Source organism: Mirounga angustirostris, unplaced genomic scaffold (genome assembly GCF_029215605.1).
Source record: "Mirounga angustirostris isolate CCGP_5_RB_7025 unplaced genomic scaffold, mMirAng1.0.hap1 SCAF_12, whole genome shotgun sequence".
Taxonomy (NCBI): Eukaryota; Metazoa; Chordata; class Mammalia; order Carnivora; family Phocidae; genus Mirounga; species Mirounga angustirostris.
In genome coordinates this window covers 29,188,151-29,208,362 of record NW_026991720.1, presented here as the reverse complement: position 1 = coordinate 29,208,362, position 20,212 = coordinate 29,188,151, and the positions used below count along the sequence as shown (strand labels likewise).

Sequence of the window (20,212 nt, the reverse complement as noted above, 5' to 3'; positions counted from 1 at the left end):
GGGCAGCTGGGAGTCGTAGGTATTAATATCACAAAAGATTATATTCTCTTTACAGAAGAATATTTTGCGTAATTGAAAACTCTATTATTCTAATTAAAATACAATTTTCCTTACTAAGACTTAATTTACACAGAACTTTTAAAGAATATATCTAGGGTATAAAACAAACCATGATGACCTTTTATTAATGGTTATTTATGTTATTATTTTTATTCATTTTATTCCAAACCATACAAAATGTATATAACAAACAATGAGCATTTTTTTTCTAATCCTGACCCATACATCATGGTCTGGTATATACACATTTAGTCTTTTAACTATCATATATATTTATCAAAAAGTGAGGCAATTCAACAAAAAATTTCATTTGTAACCTACATTTTTCACTTGTAATATTATGGATATCTTTTTAGATCAATACATACCCATCTGTTTTATTCTCTTAATTAATTTTTCTCTTTATTGGCTGAAAAAATACAAAGAATCACTGAAGAGAGAAAAAAATTACTCATAATCCAAAAAACCTTATATAAAATAGTTATTGAAAATCTTTCCATTCATCTGATCCAACTTCCCCACACTTAGAATCTGGATAGTGAATACTATTGAGCATATCCTTCCAGATTTTGACCAAATTGATACTGACATATTTACATATTCATCTGCATATATATGTATTATTATATAAAAATTAAACTGTGCTATAATAGTGGTCTGAACTTTCTGTTGTCCCCCAACTTTAATATGTACGTATATCTTTTCAGATTAGTAGATACAGAATGACCTTCACCTTTTTAGTGGTTATATAATATTTTATTATGTGAATACAATGTATTGACTTATTTAATACTTCATTGACAGGCATTCAGGTGGTTTCTTATGATTTGCTCTCAAAAATATTACTACAATAATCATCCTTTTGCATATACATTTTTACATACATGCACTCTTACTTCTGTAAGAAAGAAAATGGAAGTAGAATAGATTAAAAAGAATGAGTATTTTAAACTATAAGAGATCCTGCCAAAGTACTTTCCATAAGCAATGTAGAAGCATGCCTGTTTTCCCACACTCTCATTGCCACTGCTGTTAGTCATGACATTGTATGTTAAAGTGAAGAGTATAAATAGATGGTCAGCCTGGTTCTCAGACACACTGACAAATCTTGCACAAGGAAGTGCTCTATTAATTTATATACTTCATGACGAGATATTGATTCTTCTCTCCAACAGTATTAATTTCAGATTCTTATAACCAAGAAGGATATCATTACATGCCAAAAAGCTGGAAAAGAATTGAATTGACATTTAGTACTAATTAAAAACATGGTGTAATACATATCACATATTGAACAAAGGCCAAAGTGACTCAAAACCCAAATTTATTCGGCAGATGTTATTGTCCGTGTACTATCTAGGTTGTCTAGTTCTTGGGGCAAATTTTACACTATATATACATACATATCAATCTCGAGGGTGAAGCTTAAAGAAAAAGCTACACCTACATATAGATAAGTCGTTACAGTAGAGTATGATATGTCTGATGAAGGTGTCATGTTATGACATTACAGCAAAGCAAGAATGACCTCTTTGAGGCAAGAAGGGAGTGGGAGCCAAGAAGGATTTCTCACGAGAGAGAACAATTTTGCGTAGTCCCAGAGCACACTAGGATTTCTAGACAGAGGCGAAATCATAGGGGAATAGCAAGTAGATCTGTGGGGGTGGAATAGAGGTAACAATGAGGAGAGGGAGAGGCAACTCTAGTGAGAATGATTGATCTCGGTTGTGAAGGATTTTGGTTGTTATGCCAAAAATTTGGATCTAAACCCATACCCACTGGTGAGCAAGGGGAAACACAAATTTGAACAAGTAATGGTAGATCATCATCATTCCTGAAAGTTTGGAAATCATCACTAGGGTGGACATGTGCAACTTATAATTCCCAGCAAGTGAGTAGTCAAAAGAAACATGCTCTGATCCCAAGAAACAGTATTTTAATAAATATCACCATATTTGTCCTCTCCTCAGAAGTCTATACTTAAGCATTTAATGCCACTGTCCTTTGTGCAGTCTACCTGCATATCCCACAGGCATTTTGAGCTTGACAACCAACTGAACATTTCTTCCTGCACCTCCCTTCATGAACACGCTATTCTCTCTCTTTTCATGTGTCCCTCCAGTAGCCCAAAGATTTCCTAGAATTTTTTCCCTCTCCTTCACTACTTATAACTTCCTGCTACAGGTCTCATGTATCCCAGCCCCTTCCCCACCATTCTAATTCAGACTGTGACCACCTTTTCCCTGAATGTTTACAATAGTTGTCTCACCTACCTTCCTGCCTCTAGACCCAGCAAGTCTCAGTGTAGCTTCATTAGGGTTTTGGGGTTTTATATATATATATATATATATAGAGAGAGAGAGAGAGAGAGAGAGATTTTATTTATTTATTTGAGAGAGAGAGCAAGAGAGCCCAAGTGGTGGAGAGGGAAAAGCAGGCTGCCCATTGAGGAGTGCGGGGCTTGATCCCAGGACCCTGGGATCATGACCTGAGCTGAAGGCAGCCACTTAACTGACTGAGCCACCCAGGTGCCCGAGGGTTGTTGTTTGTTTTTAAATATGCAGATCTAATTATATTCTGATAGCCCTTCCCACCACCATCACCATCAAAATCCTTCTCTTGTGTCCTAATACTACATTAAGGTTAAAAAAGATGATTACAAAACACAGTGAACAGTTTAACTCCATTTTTGTAAAATGTATGCACATGTAATAAATACTATGTGTATAATACACAACTGAAACATAGTATGCATGCATAGAGGTATGGTGAAATCCAAGATATCGTCTGTACTTTCCATTTTTAAAATTTATTTTTTATTTTCCAACCTTGTAACGAGCATGTATATATTACTAATTAATTAATGAGAGGAAACATAAAATCCAAACCCTTTAGCATAGTATGAAGCGCTTTATTGAATTTTAATTATTTTTACATAGAATGCATTTTATTTTCTTAATATGGAAATGCCCACAGTCATTTTTAATATCATTAGAAAGGACTCATTTAACTACATATATATTGCTATTTAAATTCACTGAGAATTAAATAAGCTAACATTTATTAGGTGATTGTAAAGATGTTTAAGATTAATAATAGCAAAAAGAAACACAACAATTTCTTAATTCTCAAGCATATAAATACTACCAATTTACGTGTGTACTTATCAAAACCAATAGGATTCCATATATATGTGAACTTCTAAAGCAGGTTTTTTTTAAATTTCATTATTTTTTTGTTATGTATAGCACAAGAAGCATCACTTGTCATCAAGAATTAAATGGGTGTTAAATAAATTGATATTTATATAACTTATTTGCATTTTTAAGTGAATACATTTAATTTCTATGTGTGGCTATAAGACAGAAAGAGAATAATCATTACTTTTGACAGTAATTCAATTCTGAAAAACTTATCCCAAAGAAATTATCTCAACTTTCCTTCAGATGACTTTGATCTTGTCCATCTGTCCATCTCCAGCTGTCAATTAGCTCTTAGCCCCTCACGCATATTATAACTGAACTGTATTTTCAGTCCACTGTAACTCCATCTGATTTTATAGCTGCTTTTAAAAAAATACTCAAATTTTTAAAGCAGTTTTAGGTTTACAATAAAATTGTATCAACATTACTAATGGTACTTTTTTTTTTCTCAATCAGTGACGAACCTACATTGATGCAACATAATCACTCAAAGCCCATACTCAAAATGCATTACAGGGCACTCCTGGCATTGTACATTCTGTGGGTATGGAAAATGTATAATGACATGCGTCCATCATTATATCATACATTGTATATTCACTGTCCTAAAAATCCTCTGCACTCTGCTCATTCATTTCTTTTCACATCCCCAACCCCCTAAAAGCAGGTTTTTAAGACACTGCTTTTTTTTCTCCTATTCCACTCACAAAGGGACAATCTTTGAACATGTTCTTATGTAATATCCAATCACATAGAATTTTATCAATAACTTTTTTCTAACCTGAGGTCCACTTTTACTATTTTATACTGCTCAACAATATCAAATCACCTTCGGATTTTTATTGACGTACAATACTTACAAAATTGGTCTAAAAATGTGAGAAAGGTGTTTGAATGTCTAATTCTCATTACAAGTAATAAATTTTTTTTTCAACCTAAATAATTAAAAATGAAATTTAGGGGCGCCTGGGTGGCTCAGTCGTTAAGCGTCTGCCTTCGGCTCAGGTCATGATCCCAGGGTCTTGGGATCGAGCCCCGCATCGGGCTCCCTGCTCAGCGGGAAGCCTGCTTCTCCCTCTCCCACTCCCCCTGCCTGTGTTCCCTCTTTTGCTATGTCTCTCTCTGTCAAATAAATAAATAAAATCTTTAAAAAAAAATGAAATTTATATACTTTCATATCGTAGCTTTTCATAAAACTTAGTTGCAAATAAAAACAAATTTTCCTCCTATGTACGTAAGAAGCTTTCCCAAGTGGAGGGGAGCCCTGAAAACGTTGATCCACCTCAAAGGAAACTTAAATTATATGGGTATTTAATTGAGTTTACCCCCTGCCACCCTGTATATTCATCATAAGCCAGTTGCTGAGTAATAGATTAGATGGTGGTCATTAAGAATAAAAATGAGGAGCACCTGGGTGGCTCAGTCAGTTAAGCATCTGACTTTTGATTTCAGCTCAGGTCATGATCTCAGGGTGGTGAGATCAACCCCACGCTGGGCTCAGCACTCAGCATGGAGTCCGCTTCAGATTCTCTCTCTCCCTCTGCCCCTCCCCCTGCTTGCATGCTCCCTCTCTCTCTCTCTAAAATAAATAAATAAAATCTTTAAAAGAAAAAAAAAACAATAAAAATGAAGCATTGCATTGTGGCTTACCAGTGACCAGGGCCTTCTGGTCATACATTATTTGAACAACAGAAAAAATTCTAAGGGGTATATAAGCAATAAACATTGGTATCCCATTTTATTTTATCTGTATCCCATTTTAAATGTGAGGAAACTGAGGCTCAGAGCAAGTAATTTATTTGTGCCATGTTGCACAGCTAGCATGAACCCAGATAATTTTCTTTTAAATTTAGAATGATAAAAGGAAATGAGTATGGGTGTTAGAATCATATGGGCTTGTGTCTAATTTCTGACCTTCCATCAGACAAATTACTTAAACTCTATTTGTTTAGAATGTCTATTAATGGAGCTAATACTAACATAACACATAGATGAATTGCATAATGTGCATGGTGTTGTTATTGGTGCATGGTAGATATTCAATTTTAATCATAACCACATTTGTTGAGCCCTTATTGTGATCATGCATGGTTCTGCATTCATTACATGTATTCATTTATTTAATCCTCTCAGCCATCTTATGAGGCAGGCTTTTCCAGAAGAGGAAACTAAAGTAACTAGGGATTTAATTTGCCCAGGGTCACAAAGACAGTGAGTGGTGGAGCTGAAATTAGAATTCTGCAGTCTGACACAATAGCCCCCACTCTTACCCACTGTACTGCTGATAATGTTAGATCTTGACCCTTCCAGTCTCTTTCGGGCTACCCTGGCCTCAGGGACTCTGTTTCCCAGTGCCCTGCACTCAAGTGAATTTCATAGAACTCCATTGTATAGAAACCAATTTCCGGGGCATAATAATGGACAGCATCTGAGGTAGCATGTGAAGTATGATTAATATTCTTCAGAAAAGGAATCCCATTTAAAAAATTAAATTTAGGGGTGCCTGGGTGGCTAAGTCGTTAAGCGTATGCCTTCGGCTCAGGTCATGATCTCAGGGTCCTGGGATGGAGCCCCGCATCGGGCTCCCTGCTCAGCAGGAAGGCTGCTTCTCCCTCTCCCACTCCCCCTGCTTGTGTTCCCTCTCTCACTGTGTCTCTCTCTGTCAAATAAATAAATAAAATCTTTTTTAAAAAATTAAAAAAATAAAAAAATTTAAAATTAAATTTAATAGCATAGTGTACCGTCTGCATAATGACTTTTGTTACTGACACCCAGGAGGATTGCTATAAATAACAAAGAAATTGGTGTATTCATAGAATATGAATCATATCATGTGCATAATTTGTGACTTACTGAAAAAGGAAAACTTGCAGCTAACTCAAGAACTTATCCGTTCTCAGGAATGATTTCTTAGTTATGCCAGACAGATGTCTGTCATCAGAGAATATTTCTTTTGTTTATAATTTTAAAAAGAATAGTAAATGGTTGTCAATTGTTTCCATATAGCTTTGTGATATTTTCTTTTGTTTTGATCTTAGCTGCCACATATGAGTTTTTCACTCATGACCACATGATAGAACAAATGATCCCACATGATTTCTTAGTTCAGTGTTTTCGACACAAACTAGTCATCAGAGCAGCTAACTTGATAAAGATTCTCCTGGTCATAGGTTCTTTAATAGATAGTCAAAAAGATTTCATCAAAAATGTCTTTCTCCTCAGGAAATAAAAACTCTCTGAGAGAGCTGAATTATCTCCAGTATAAAAATGACAACTTGTTAACCATTTTTTAAGAAACAGCTTTATTAAATTAGAAAAAAAAAATTGTTGACAGAATTACTTACTGCTGACAGTGAAAATAGGCAAAATCTATTTAAAACTTTTTTTGCCAAAAGTTAGTTTGGTTGGTCTACACCATTCTTTTTTGACTTAGCACCTATAAACTGACTTCCAAAAGACCTATGTTTCATGGAACACACTTTGGGGAACCTACAGCCCTTCTTTGAATCATTGTATTATTTTTATTTCAATAAGATTTTTAAAATACAATTAAAATAGGATTTTGAAACTTTATGAAACACCATAGGGAATGATAAAAAAAAAAAATAATGGCCAACCTGTTGAACAGTTTATCCTCTTAGATACTATTTTTTCTCCAATTATCAGCCTTCGCTGTTAAACCATTGAGTTACATACACAGCTCCAATTACAAGGAATACCTGGCATAAGGAAAGGGAACTCAGTGGGAATTAACATTTTCTAATGCTATGTCCCCTTTGGTTGTGACCTGTCAAAGTTAGCCAATACAGTGGAGTCTTAAGACACAGTTGGTTTTTGAGAGATAAAACACTGAGGAGCAACAAAGATCTGAGCAGGCTAACAACTGCAGACTTCTAGAACCAAGCCAGGCCTCTGACTTTAAAGCAATGTGAGCTATAATTTGGCTCTGCTAGCCCAGGCAAGCATATCTGATTGGTGACAGCGGGATCCCAGAACAGCTGGGGACTAATGCAGAGAACAGACATATTCTGTCAATCAGCTTCAAATGCCGTGTGGTTGTGGATTATCGAGAAGCATTGGTAGACTACTCCACAAGTCCATGGAGCATGTGTCCAAGGAGAGAAGAGCCAGTGGTTTTCCCTGAGTGGATAGAGGCAACCTGAGGCAGATGGATAGCAGCCTTTTGAGGCTAAAATTGTAGAGACTTCGAGATTTGTGATCTATAAGGACTCACTCTCCAGAGTTGGCTTCAGATGAAAGAGTCATTTCATCCCACACAGTGAGTTGTGACAACCGCTTACCAATAATGATCAAATCACGGCAACAGCATCCAAGTTCAGGAGATAATGAGCTCATTTAAAACCCATGGGAAGTTTAGACAAGCTAAATGACAATCTTGTATCTTAAAATTTCTCCAGGACACCTTCTCTTGTAAGTGGGGTCCTGGAGTCCTGATTTCCTCCATGAAAATGGACAACACTTAATTCTGCGTGGCATGCCAAGGAAGATAGCACATTTTCCACAGGAAAATGCCAGCTTCTCACTGGGCATTCTTGCTGATAAGGCAGTATCAAAGCCTGAGCTGATATGGCTGGGTTGCATGGTGAAAACACTGCTTTGGAGTTTTGCAACTGCCACCATATGGTTTACACTGTCCCTGAACACAAGTAGTCAAAATCCATTTTTCAGTGTGTTCCAGATTGTCTTGTGTGTTTTATGGCTAAGGACCGAATCCCAAGCTAACAGTCACAGCAGGGAAGAAAAAATAGCAAATTATAAATCTGGGTGCAGTTAGCCTTCAGATACAAAGGATGCCCACTCCTTTGTCGGCCTTCGTACTGGAGAGAATCAGTGGCTTTGCCCGCCTTGCCCCTGACTCCCTGGTTTCCAGGGCTTGGAAAGCCCATCTGCCTGGTGAACTCTGAGTATATCTCAAGTTGTAATCTCCTTTGCAGAGCAGGGTTGATCACGTTCCTTCATGCCAACACTGTGTCCAGACAATCTTCATTACAGCATTTAGCACTTTCCACAGCAATCATGTGTTTACATATCTGTTTTCTCTGCTAGAGCTCCATGAGGGCAGTGGCTGTGGCTAGCTCATGGAGATGCTGAACAAATGTCTGCTAAAGGAATCCGTTTTGGAAAAAAAAACAAGCAAATGAATGTCATAAACTCTAAACTTCTTTGGAGCATTAAAAACACATGACATAGGAGTCCTGATGATTTGGAAAATCATATTAAAACAAATATTTTCCTTGATGATAGGCCATAATATGTAAATAACTGTTTATTTTCTACCATGGGAATTAATTTTAAGTTTTTAGTTAATAAGTAACTTCCCGATGTGCTGTTATTCGAAAGTAAATATGTGTATATATATATATATATATATATATATATATATATATATATATATATATATATATATATATATATATATATATCTGAGTGACCAAGCATGAGCTGGAAAGGTGCTTTGAGGCTTTTTTCCACTGGAGGGAATAGATTTGACCTGAATCATTCACAGTCTTGCTTAGTCCCATTTTGACCAACTGTAAGCATTTTAAAGTGCAGCTGGTTATGTTTAGGGATGCCATCAGCAGCCATGAAAAAAGAGTCTTCCCTGATGAAGAGCTAATTGGTCTGGATTTGTTTCATAAACACAATCTTCATTTCTTACTGTGGTGTGTTTTGTTTTATTTTGTTTCATTTTTCAGTCTATGAAACGTAGACCCAGGATTCAAACTCTAGCTACTCTACTTATTAACTTGTTTGACTTCAGAAAAGCTTCCCTAAACTCTACACATCTTGATGTCCTCATCTGTTGAGTGAATATTCAAACAGTTGTAAAGATTCAATGCACTCATGCATTGGAAGTGCCTACCCAGGTGCTTGGCATAACCCAGGTCCTCTACAAAGAGCATTTCTCTTTCTCTTTGCCAACTCACCAGAAGATTGGTATCCCCCCAAGAGTTAGTCCATAAATACAGTAGGTGCACCCTACCTCTTCTTTAGCCTGTAGACTGTCCTCCCACAATTCCCACAATTTTTAAGAGCAAAATGCTTGTAGATTACAATTTCTGCCATGGGATATCCGTGGGTGCCAATAACACGTGACCACACAGAACCATTGCTCTGCAATATGACACTTCAACCAAATGGCTCAAAGCTTTTTAATGATTAAGTTCTATTGTTAATGTATATTTGCCCTTCAAGAAAACCCTAAAGTATGACTATCAAATTGTATTAGACTATCTTTTAACTTATAAAATTAATTTTACAATTACAGAAATTTCCCAAATACCCTTCATCTAGCTTTTCCTAATATTAACATTTCACATGACTGTGGTACTTTATCAGCACTGTCAATCCTAAGAAATTAATATTGGTACAATATATTTGCTTACCCAAACACCTTATATGGATTTCACTGGTTTTTCCAATCATTTTCTTTTTCTGTTCGAGGACCCCAAATTGCTTTTAGTTATCATGTGCCTTAGTCTTCTCAAATCTGTGGCAGTTCCACAGTTTTTCCTTGTTTTTCAGGACTGTGTGACACTTTTGGAGAATGCAGGTCAGTTATTTGGTAGGATGCCTCTCAATTTGGAATCATATGTTTTCTCTGATTAAATGAACTTACACATTTGTGGCAAAAATTCTGCAGAAGCGATGTGTTTCTCTTGATCACCTAATGAGGATAGTGTTGGCTGGGTTTCTCCACTGTGGAGTTACATTTTTCTCTGTGTAATAATAATAATATCTTGGGGGAGGGTGACCTTTAGACTGCTAGAGTATTTTTAAAAGTCTGATTAACATGTATAAACATATAAAACTACACATAGGGAGGGCTGTCCTGTCATAGCACAATCATTTTCATGCTGTCTAATATTTGCAATGTTATGATACGTTTATACTAAAAATTAATATTAACTTTTGATCTTACAATGTCACGGTAGCTTGGATGTTCAGCTTTGAATGCATCAACATGTCCTTCTAAACAGAACGTAACCACATTTAGCATGCTTTGAGCGTAACTGTGGACGTGCTGGATGCTGATTGGTGGGTGATCTTTAAAAATACTATTCGTGCTAAGTAATTACTATGAAAGCCTCAAAAATGGTAGAATTTATAACTTAAGACATGTAAGGAGATAATTCTTTTGTAGCATAACACACATCACTTGGTTCCCTTTAAGTTTTAAAATTCTCCAATTCTCAGGATCATTGTGCGTGGGTACCTGGTGTGCGTGTGTGGGTGGAGGTGTGTTTGTGTAGCAGTCACCAAGATGAATGTAGGCAGGAAATGCCTGCATGGTGCCCCAAACTAATGTACCTGCACATTGGATTAAAATATTCACTGAGAAGTTTCCCTACCAAAGCTACACTTTTAAGGATCACAACCTCATATGCTTTATTAGTGGACTCTTGACCCGTGGCACGGTCCATGCTGAAATCCACCAGTTCTATTCCTTACGAGTGATCAGTATTTCCTGGGAAGATCTGCTTGCTACTTAATATGTGTGCAAACGTTTGTTAGGTTTGGTGTCACCACTCTTGGTAAGTAAACATCCATTAAATATTGTCTTTTAAAATACCTCTGTGGCCTCCTGCTTCTGTCCACTCTCTCCTATTTCCGCTTCAGTCTACAGATAATAGGTTTGCTCCTTTAAGAATATGAAATAACCTTTTCTAGTGGTTGCTGATGTTGTCTTTTGTCACTTCCCAAACTGATCCAGATGCTTCGAAGCATGAGAGACCCCACAGTCGTGCATTCAGTTTCAATTCCCCACTCCTTTGTTCACAAATCAAAAAGAACCAAACTTTTTCATATATTCAAACCTATAAATTCATTCTTTCTTTTCATTTGCATTCACATCTACCCTCTGGATTCCATCTGGACCCAAAACCAAAAGTGCTGAAAGACCACAACAAAGGCTGCTTTCCTTGGAGTTCCCAGCTCACCGGAAGTGGGAAGCATCAGTCCCTTCAGAGGCTCCAGCTCACTAGATTTCCAGACCCAGTTCCACAAACCCAGACATTCACATGCACTTCTAAATTGAGAATACAGGATGCCTTTCAGAATGGACTCCAGCAAGCAGGATCATGCTGGCCCCATCCTAGTTAATTTAGAGGCCATCTAGGTTTAAAAAAAAGAGAGAGAAAATTGCATATTAGTTCAGGGATCTGGAATGCATGAGAAATATATAGAAGTATTCCAAATATTGATGTCATATTAATAAATTTAATTGAGTGGAACTAATTCATCTGTTTATAATTTGTTTCAATTTCCCCTTTTCCTGAGTTCATTGGGGACCAGCTTAATATTCTCAGGTAGTGTAATACACGGCCACTTTTCAGCTGATGTTTAAGGAAAGAAACACACAACTGTGTTATTCCTATTGATGGCTCAGTACTACACAGATCCTAACGTGTTCCACATAAGACTAAGAACTCCAAACACAAATAGCAAGTCAAGCCTCATTTACAGTTCTGCTGCCCGACACCAAATTCCATTATTCCTCAAAAACCATTAAAATTAAAAACCTATTTGTAAATTCTCACTAAAACAGGAACATCTACCTTTAAAGCCATGTTATTAGAGAACCCTTCCGCACAGAGTAGAATGACCTGGCTAGTTGCTCATTTTCATTAAAATTCAACGTGATGCAATTGTATAGCTAAAGATTATTCACTGCAAATGTTTTATTAGAACAATGTGAAATAAAAGTCAAAGTGTCTCCTGCTCCTCAGTAAAAATATTTAATTTTGTACTCTTTCTTGAAAGTCCTCTACTTAGTGAAAATTTTTCTAAGTTTGATAAAAGGGACTGGAGCTTAGAGACGTATCTGTTAAGAATTTTTAAACAGAACAACATTGAAGAAGCTAAATTTGCTGTCACCATTCTAACATTTGTGTCCTTAGAATGAGCCCGGGATGAAAATCATGATTCCAGAATAATTTTTACTGATTTCTACCCACTTCCTATCTCGTCCTCAAACACCATCCACTCTGAACTTGAATGGCTAGGTTTGCACTCAGTTCCAGAATGTTTCAGGTGCTCATCCTTCTACCTGGAACATTTACTCGATTCCCTTTTAGTTGTGTTTCTGCTGATAAACTATAATTACGGTGAACATAGGACAGTATTAAGTGACTGTGCAGGTCCACAGTTCTTCACAGCCCTCAGAAGAAACCAAATGTGCCAACATCTTGATTTCAGACTTATGGCCTCCAGAATGTGAGACAATATATTTCTGTCATTCTGAGCCATGCAGTTGGTGGTAATATATTATGGCAGTCACAGAAAATTTATATACCTTTAAAGGGAGGTATCAGTGTTTTTCTGACTTTTACTTTTCCATTTTAAATATTATTTTTTACTTAAATATGTATTTTTAAAAATATAATAACGATCCATACTAATGGCAAGATCTTTAAAAACATGTTAAGAGTTCATTTTTGCTGCCTCATCTCTGGCCTACCATTCTTAATCTTCTAATAGAGCCACTGTTCAGAGTTTCTTGGGCATCATTCCAACAATTATGTAGGCACAGTCAAGCAGATGTAATATTTAGCATTTTATTTTGCTTAAATAAGATCCTGGTATACATAATGTCCTACGACTTGCTTTATTGCTCTTAATAATATATCTTATATATCTCTCCATATCTTTACTCTGCATCCTTCTTTTCTAAGAATTACAAAATAATCCATTAAGTGGATGTTATTTAACCAGTTCCTATTGATGAACACTTGGATTGTGTCATATTTTCTCTTATTATAAATAATAACTCTAGTAAATTTCCTTGCAGACTTTATGAAGTGTATCTGTAGGATAAAATCTGTGGAGTATAATTATATTCACAAGATATTTCCAAAATGCCTTCCATAAAGGACATAAATCTCCTTTCATATGAATTTATATGCATTACACTCTTTTCTTAATGAAAAAGTTCAGTCTTAGGATCAATGTGGTATGTAAGGGATGATTTCAGGTGGATTATGCTGTAATTATTTATTGCTAATGTATACCTCAGCTAATTTCCTACAAATGTTCACTGGGTATCTAATAATAGGAATCACATAAGAGCTACTCAGTATTTTATGGCTTGCTGACTACAATACAAGGAAAGCAGTTGTTAAATTTAGAGACAATGTGAAGACAAAAAATAATTCATTCCTTTTGGAACAAGATAGTGAAATTAGCTCCTCTGAAGCATCATTTCTTTCTCTTTTACAATGGAAATATAATTGACATACAGTATCTTATTAGTTTCAGGGGTATATCTTAGTGATCCAGTATTTTTATACATTATAAAATGATCCCCATGATAAGTCTGGTTACTGTCTGTCACCTCACAAAGTTATTGCAATATCATTTATTATGTTCCCTAAGCACACATTACATCTTCATGACATTTATTTTATAACTGAAAACTTGTTCCTCTGAATCCCCTTTACCTATTTTGCCTGCCTCCCAGTAATTTGTTTCCTGCTACTATCGGTCTATTTCTGATTTGTTTCATTTGTTTTGGCCTTTAGATTCCATGTGTAAGTGAAATCATATGGTATTTGTCTTTCTCTGACGACTTATTTCACTTAGCATAATACCCTCTAGGTCCATCCATATAGTTGCAAATGGCAAGAGCTCATTCTTTTTTATGGCCAAGTAATATTCCATTATATATATATACACCACTTCTTCTTTATCCATTCTTCCATCAGTGGACACTTAGATTTCTTTCATATCTTGGCTGTTGTAAATAATATCTCCGTGAACATAGGGGTGAATATATCTTTATATCTTTTTGGATTGGTGTTTTCATTTTCTTTGGACAAATACCCAGAAGTGGAATTGCTGGATTGTATGGTAGTTCTATTTCTAATTTTTTGAGGAAAATCATTACTGTTTTCCATAATGGCTGCACCAATTTACATTGACACCAACAGTGCACAAAGGTTCCCTTTTCTCCACATCCTCACCAACACTTGTTGTTTGTTGTCTTTTTGATAATAGCCAATCTGACAGGTGTGAGGTGACACTTCCTTGTGGTTTTCATTTGCATTTCATTGATGGTTAGTGATGTTGAGCATCTTTTCATGTGCCTTTTGGCCATCTCTATGTCTTCTTTGGAAAAATGTCCATTCAAGTCCTCTGCCCACTTTTTAATCGGGTTGTTTGGGTTTTTTTGACATTAAGTTGTGTGAGTTCTTCATATATTTTGGATACTAGCCCCTTATTGGTTATATGGTTTAAAGATACCTTCTCCCATTCAGTAGGTTGCCTTTTTGTTTTGTTGATGGTTTTCTTCACTATGCAAAAGCTTCTTAGTTTGATGTAATCCCTTTTGTTTATTTTAGCTTTTGTTGTCCTTGCTTGAGGAGACTGGTCCCAAAAAATTTTGTCCACTGCCCTACCCATGAATTTTCATTATTTAGTAGGAGAGGGAGACAATTATCATCTTGAAGGCATGATTCCATGGGTCCAGAAAAGCAAGTAAGATTTAAAGACACCTATCAGGGGTGCCTGGGTGGCTCAGTTGGTTAAACATCTGCCTTCAGCTCAGGTCATGATCCCAGAGTCCTGGGATCAAGCCCCGCATCGGGCTCCATGCTCAGCGGGGAGACTGTTTCTCCCTCTCTCTCTGGCTGCCTGTCTGTCTACTTGTCATAGCTCTCTCTGTGTGTCAGATAAATACATAAAATCTTAAAAAATAAAATAAAATAAAGACACCTACCAGATCAAATAGTCCATGGCTCCAAAAATATGGCAATATCACATTAAAAATCAGAAATACTACTAATTCTTTTATGGCAAAACACCTTTTTATAAGAACTAAATAGACTTCCAGAAAAATTGGTAACAAGAAATAGTGATCATGAATTCATGGGTAGGGCAACAGACAAAACCAAGGGCACTTTCATATTCTTCTGTTAGTCACTATAGCACTTCATGAAAAGTTAGTCAATTTTTAAAATTACATACTAAACAGGTATACTCTACACATGCCTGAACAAGGAAATCCCTGCTAATTATCTTACTGCGTTCTAGTGAGAGTTATGGCAATCCAGTCAGGAATCTATGAAGTCTCCAGCAAAATGATATACTCTAAATGTGGAGCTTTCTGGGGTTAATGCCATTTTAAGCAACTCTGCTAAATATTACCTTTTCTGTGTATCTAGACTCTGAGGCCCCAAGAGATGACACTTACGACCAAAAGAGCTGTCATTCATTTTCTTGAATACGTCTGAACCTGAACAAGTTACTAATCACCCCAGTGACGAAAGAAATGAGAGACGCGAATGAGTTTTTCTTTCAAGATAGCTTAAATTTTGTTATTAGTAGGTGAATCACTTTTAATATCTAAAGCAGTACTCAGAAAGATTCATATGGCCTGAGAAGAATAGGTTTCATAAACTCTTAGAGGAAAAGAGAAGTTTGGCTGCATATTCTTATTTACATAGTGGTTTGACCAAGTATGAGTTTGTTTCTCAAGTGCAGAGGTAGACAACCCAAAGCTGGCCCTGCGTTATCTGCAGCAGCATCTATGCCCTGGGCTCTTTCAGGTTTCTGCTCACGGTTGTCTCAACATTGGCTCTTCCTCCTTCAAGCTCACATCTGCATTCTAAGAGGAATCAAGAAACAGAGTGACCAAAAAAATGCACATCAAGGAGGCAAAGCTTACATCAGAGAAGCAACACTTTTCTAGAAATCTGTAGTCAACTTCCGCTTTCACTTACTAATTTTTTTTCTTTCCTTTTTTTTTTTTTTTTTTTTTTTGGCTAGAATAGTATCACATGGCTATGTCTAGCCACAAAGAAGACTGGGAAATAGAATTTCTTCTTCTTTTTTTTTAATCCTGACATATTGCTACCTACAACAAAACAAAGGTCTTCTTGTTAGAAAGGAAGAAAGGAGAATGGATATTGTGTAGGCACCCAACATTGCCTGCTGTCATACTTAAGAGATCATTTAATGCATTTTCTCCCTCTTTTCTCTCCACCTTTCATCATTTTATGTTGAGAAAATGAGGTCAGGTGCCTTACTCAACATCATACAGCCAGTTCATGGCAAAGCTGGAACTAAAATTCACAAGTATGACTCGTAACACAGCGGGGCTCCTTCCGGGGTATGCCGCTCTTCTCTTATTTCATAAACTGTGCACAGAGCCCACCCAGCTATACTGATACCACTCTTCTTCTTACTCCCCCAACTCTGTCAGCCGGTCTCCAGACCCAGGTCTGTATTTAGCCAAATGCTGTGTTTCATTCAACCTTAAGAGTAACATTGTTCGGCTGCGGCTGGAAAATGAATAACGTCCACTTCAGCAGGCTGCCTTGGCTTTCCAAAATAGCCAAGAGTTTAACTGAAAGGGTTCAGATTTTTGAACTGCAAACAAAGATTAACTGCCAAGGAGAATTTCAAAAGGAAACACAGAACACAACAGAATATTCTTTGACCTAAACTACAGAAAGGAGGCTAGGACTAAATTTCATTTACCTTGAAATCTGCTCTCCCTCTCCTACCCTCAGCTGTGTCTATCCTTTGCAGTATCACTTTGATTCCTGTCCTATCTTAGAATGTACTAGAGTCATGGCTGTTTAGTTAGAACCAACGGGTCTGATCTACCAACTGTCACAGAACAGTAGCCCCTGGGAAAGTCCACCTGAGGCAGAAATAGCACCACGCCAGGTAACAATTCAAACACAAAGATAGGCCAAAGTTCCAAGGAGCAGGTGTGGTCACCCAGTCGGACTCCCAGTCTGCTTTCCTGTGCATACATTATGCAGACATAATGCAGACATTATGTTTCCGCTATTATCATGGGCTCATACGGAGAATCCCCGATATTCAGAAAGTGCAAACACTGGACATTTTAGAAGATTATCACGCTCTATTTCCAGCCATTTGTTTCAGAAGCTTTGAAGTTGGATCAGAACACGCTTCTGTATTATTATAGTAAATTTTTTCTAAGCTGCAGCTAAGAAGATAATTAGAACAAATGAGATGTAGATTTCAGTGCAAGAGTAAGAAGGCACTTCTGACAATGAGCTAGATGATGCCACTTGAGGCTGGGAACTTGCGTTTTCAGCAAGAACTTTGCACTTGCTAGTTATTAATACTTGTCCATTTTGAAACTATTCAACAATGCTTAGGACCACATTATGAATTAATTGTTCTTCCTCTGAGTAGGAGTTTGTAGTAGATAAGCTTGGAGGTGCCATCTCAAGAAAGGTTCCATGATTTGATCATTATAATGTAGATTGTCAGCACATGAGTTCTTAAAAATGACTTTTTTTTTTTTTTTTTTTTTTACTTAGGATGTAAGACAAATCCTTTTCCTGCCTTATCTTGTGGGCTTGACATGCAATTTCTTTTTCTCAGAACTCTCATCCCCTGATTTTTCTCATTATGCTGTTCAGATGTTGTCACCTCAGAAAAGCTCCTGTGACCAAGCTTCCCCAAACAGCCCACACCCACTCGTCAGGGATTGAGTTGGGTCCCCCACAGGACAAGCCATCAGCGCATGTAAGAGCCCATTTTTCTCATTGATTGATACATGTCAGTCACATGTGGGGCTTCAACAGAGAACAGCTAGGACTTCGTCAGCTGTGATCTGGACTCTCTGATGCCCTCCTCGTGAATATTAGGATATGGCCTTGCGTGCGCGCACACACACACACACACACACACACCAGAGAGACCCCAAACAAACAATAATCTTCAGCAAAGGTTTATCTAAATCCAGAATTTTAGAAATGTTTCAACATTATTTGCATGCATGAATGAATCTATCTATCATCATCTATCTCTATCTATGTTGATTTATATACGCTAAAAGGTTATCTTTTTATTAATACATCGAGCATAACATCTCAGTCTGAAGTACCTGAATTTAGGTGACTTGGTGGCACGTTCACCGTGTGTTTCATATGATATATGTTGTTCTATAACAAAGCATTTATTTAGGTTTTGTTCTTTTTCTTTATCATGTGTCTTGGAAATCTCTCCATGTTAGTTAGTCCATTTAGGTCTATCCTTATACATTACATGAGGGTTTCTCTAGAGTAGACTCTGAGAAGTCTGACTTCAGGGCTATGGAGTCTGTGAGTTTTTTTTAAGTATAAATTTCTCTCCAAAAGTAGCTGAACTCATTTGCAATCACATCACTTGGGTATAATGTTATTTCTCATTGCCCTTCCTCATGTTTGATATAAACATTTTTTGCAGTCTCATAGATGCTTAATGTTATTTTTTCTAGCCTTACAAAAAGGTTCAGCCTGTACCAAAAATAAATGTATAGATAGCTATCTCACACACACACACACACACACACACACACATTCATAGACGTTTATTGAGACTAAAACTCCTCACATTATTATTAACTTTGTGTTATTTTAATTGCTTTTTTATAATGAACACTCTAATACAAATCACATTCCTGACCTTTAATAGGTATTCTAAATTCCAACTTCAGTTATGAATTTAAAAATGGAAATATGTATACTGAATCAAGATTTCATGAAGTCTGTACATCACCCTCATTCCTTTTGTTCCTTAATATCCTGGACCTTCTTGTATGAGATGTGGAAGTCTGAGTTGGGTGTGAGGATAAATGTGAGAGGGTGAGGGAAGGTGACTAGAAACTGCTCATTAGAGACAGAGTTACAGAGCAAAGAGGTCAAACCAATTATTTCTCTCCATTACTGAGAATTTATGATATGAAGTGGGAAACAATTATGCCTAACCTTTTATGCCTTCAATAAATATTTGTCTACTCTATGGTAGGGACTGGGCATATGTGTGCGTGAAATAATTACTTGCTCTCATGGAGTGTTCAGTCTAGTGGAAAAGACACAAATAACAAATTATCACCAAATGGTGAAGGGTATGAAGGCAACAAGCAGGGATGACATGGACGAGAGTGGGGAGACATACTGTGCCAGAGTTCCAAGAAGGCCTTGCTGAGACCTAAAACACAAAAAGATGCTCTCCAGGAAAAATTAGAGGGAAAGCATTCCCAGCAGAGATAATAGCATTTTACCCACCCTAGTGATAGACTGACAGAACCCTGTGAAGAGGGAGACGGTGGAATCAGGCGAGGCAGGATGGAGGGACACAGGCGAGATACGGGAGCCAATACCTTGTAAGAAGAAGCTAGAAGATCACTTTGTAGTGTGTACACGTTGAATTGTAACATTCTATAGTTGAAACTTATATAATGTTATATATCAATTTTACCTAGATAAAAAGAGAGCACATATGTGCATGAGAGAAAGAGAGGAGGGAGGAGCAGGGAAGGTGGGGGGGGGAGGAAGGAAGGAAGGAAGGAAGGAAGGAAGGAAGGAAGGAAGGAAAAGCTAAGTGAAAATGAGAGTGCTCTGACCTGCTGGAGCAGAGGAGAGATGAAGAGAGATCTCAGAGAGCCAAACTGCTATTCTCCACTGCACGTGTCAGACTAGAGAAAGCATTGCTTAATAGATATGCATCTATAATGATATGCACTGCAGTGACATGTTACCTACTTTTATAAATATATGAACATATTTTGAATAAAATATATGTATTTAATTCCATGTCTGGCATATTATGGGTCCTTAATAAATGTGCATTGAAATGAAATTCATCTGTTAACATTCTCAAATATTTCCCATTTTTTCACATTAATGGTTTTTTTCACTGGAAAAAAGTTTACAGTCTTATAGTCTATTTTTAATGAGTCAACAACACATAGGCGTATTTTTTTAAGGTAAAACTTGCATCCATTTCTTTAAAAAATGGCAGAGCAATAATAATATCAATGACAGTATTAATGCAGTAATGAATATCAATGCCAAAATAAAGATTAAATTGTCATTAGGATTTATGTTCATCTCTCAATGCAAGTAGTTACTTCTAGCACAAACAACTATTGATAAATCAATACCACAAGAAGGGTAAACAAT

The 20,212-nt window shown here is 36.7% G+C and overlaps 1 protein-coding gene across 6 annotated transcripts in view; it reads left to right on the top strand.

Moving 5' to 3' along the window:
• The window catches only part of CPED1 (cadherin like and PC-esterase domain containing 1), a 268,649-nt gene that overhangs the window by 207,110 nt on the left and 41,327 nt on the right, over nucleotides 1–20,212 (top strand). For 4 of the 6 annotated variants that reach the window (XR_010406406.1, XM_054505212.2, XM_054505213.2 and 1 more), the window contains one exon: nucleotides 17,649–17,792. The exons of the other annotated variants lie outside the window; for them this stretch is intronic. Coding sequence is in view for 3 of the 4 variants with exons in the window: in XM_054505212.2 (XP_054361187.1) it covers nucleotides 17,649–17,792 (144 nt within the window). In the remaining variant the exon portion in view is untranslated. The remainder of the gene's footprint in view (nucleotides 1–17,648; nucleotides 17,793–20,212) is intronic. 6 annotated transcript variants of the gene reach the window in all.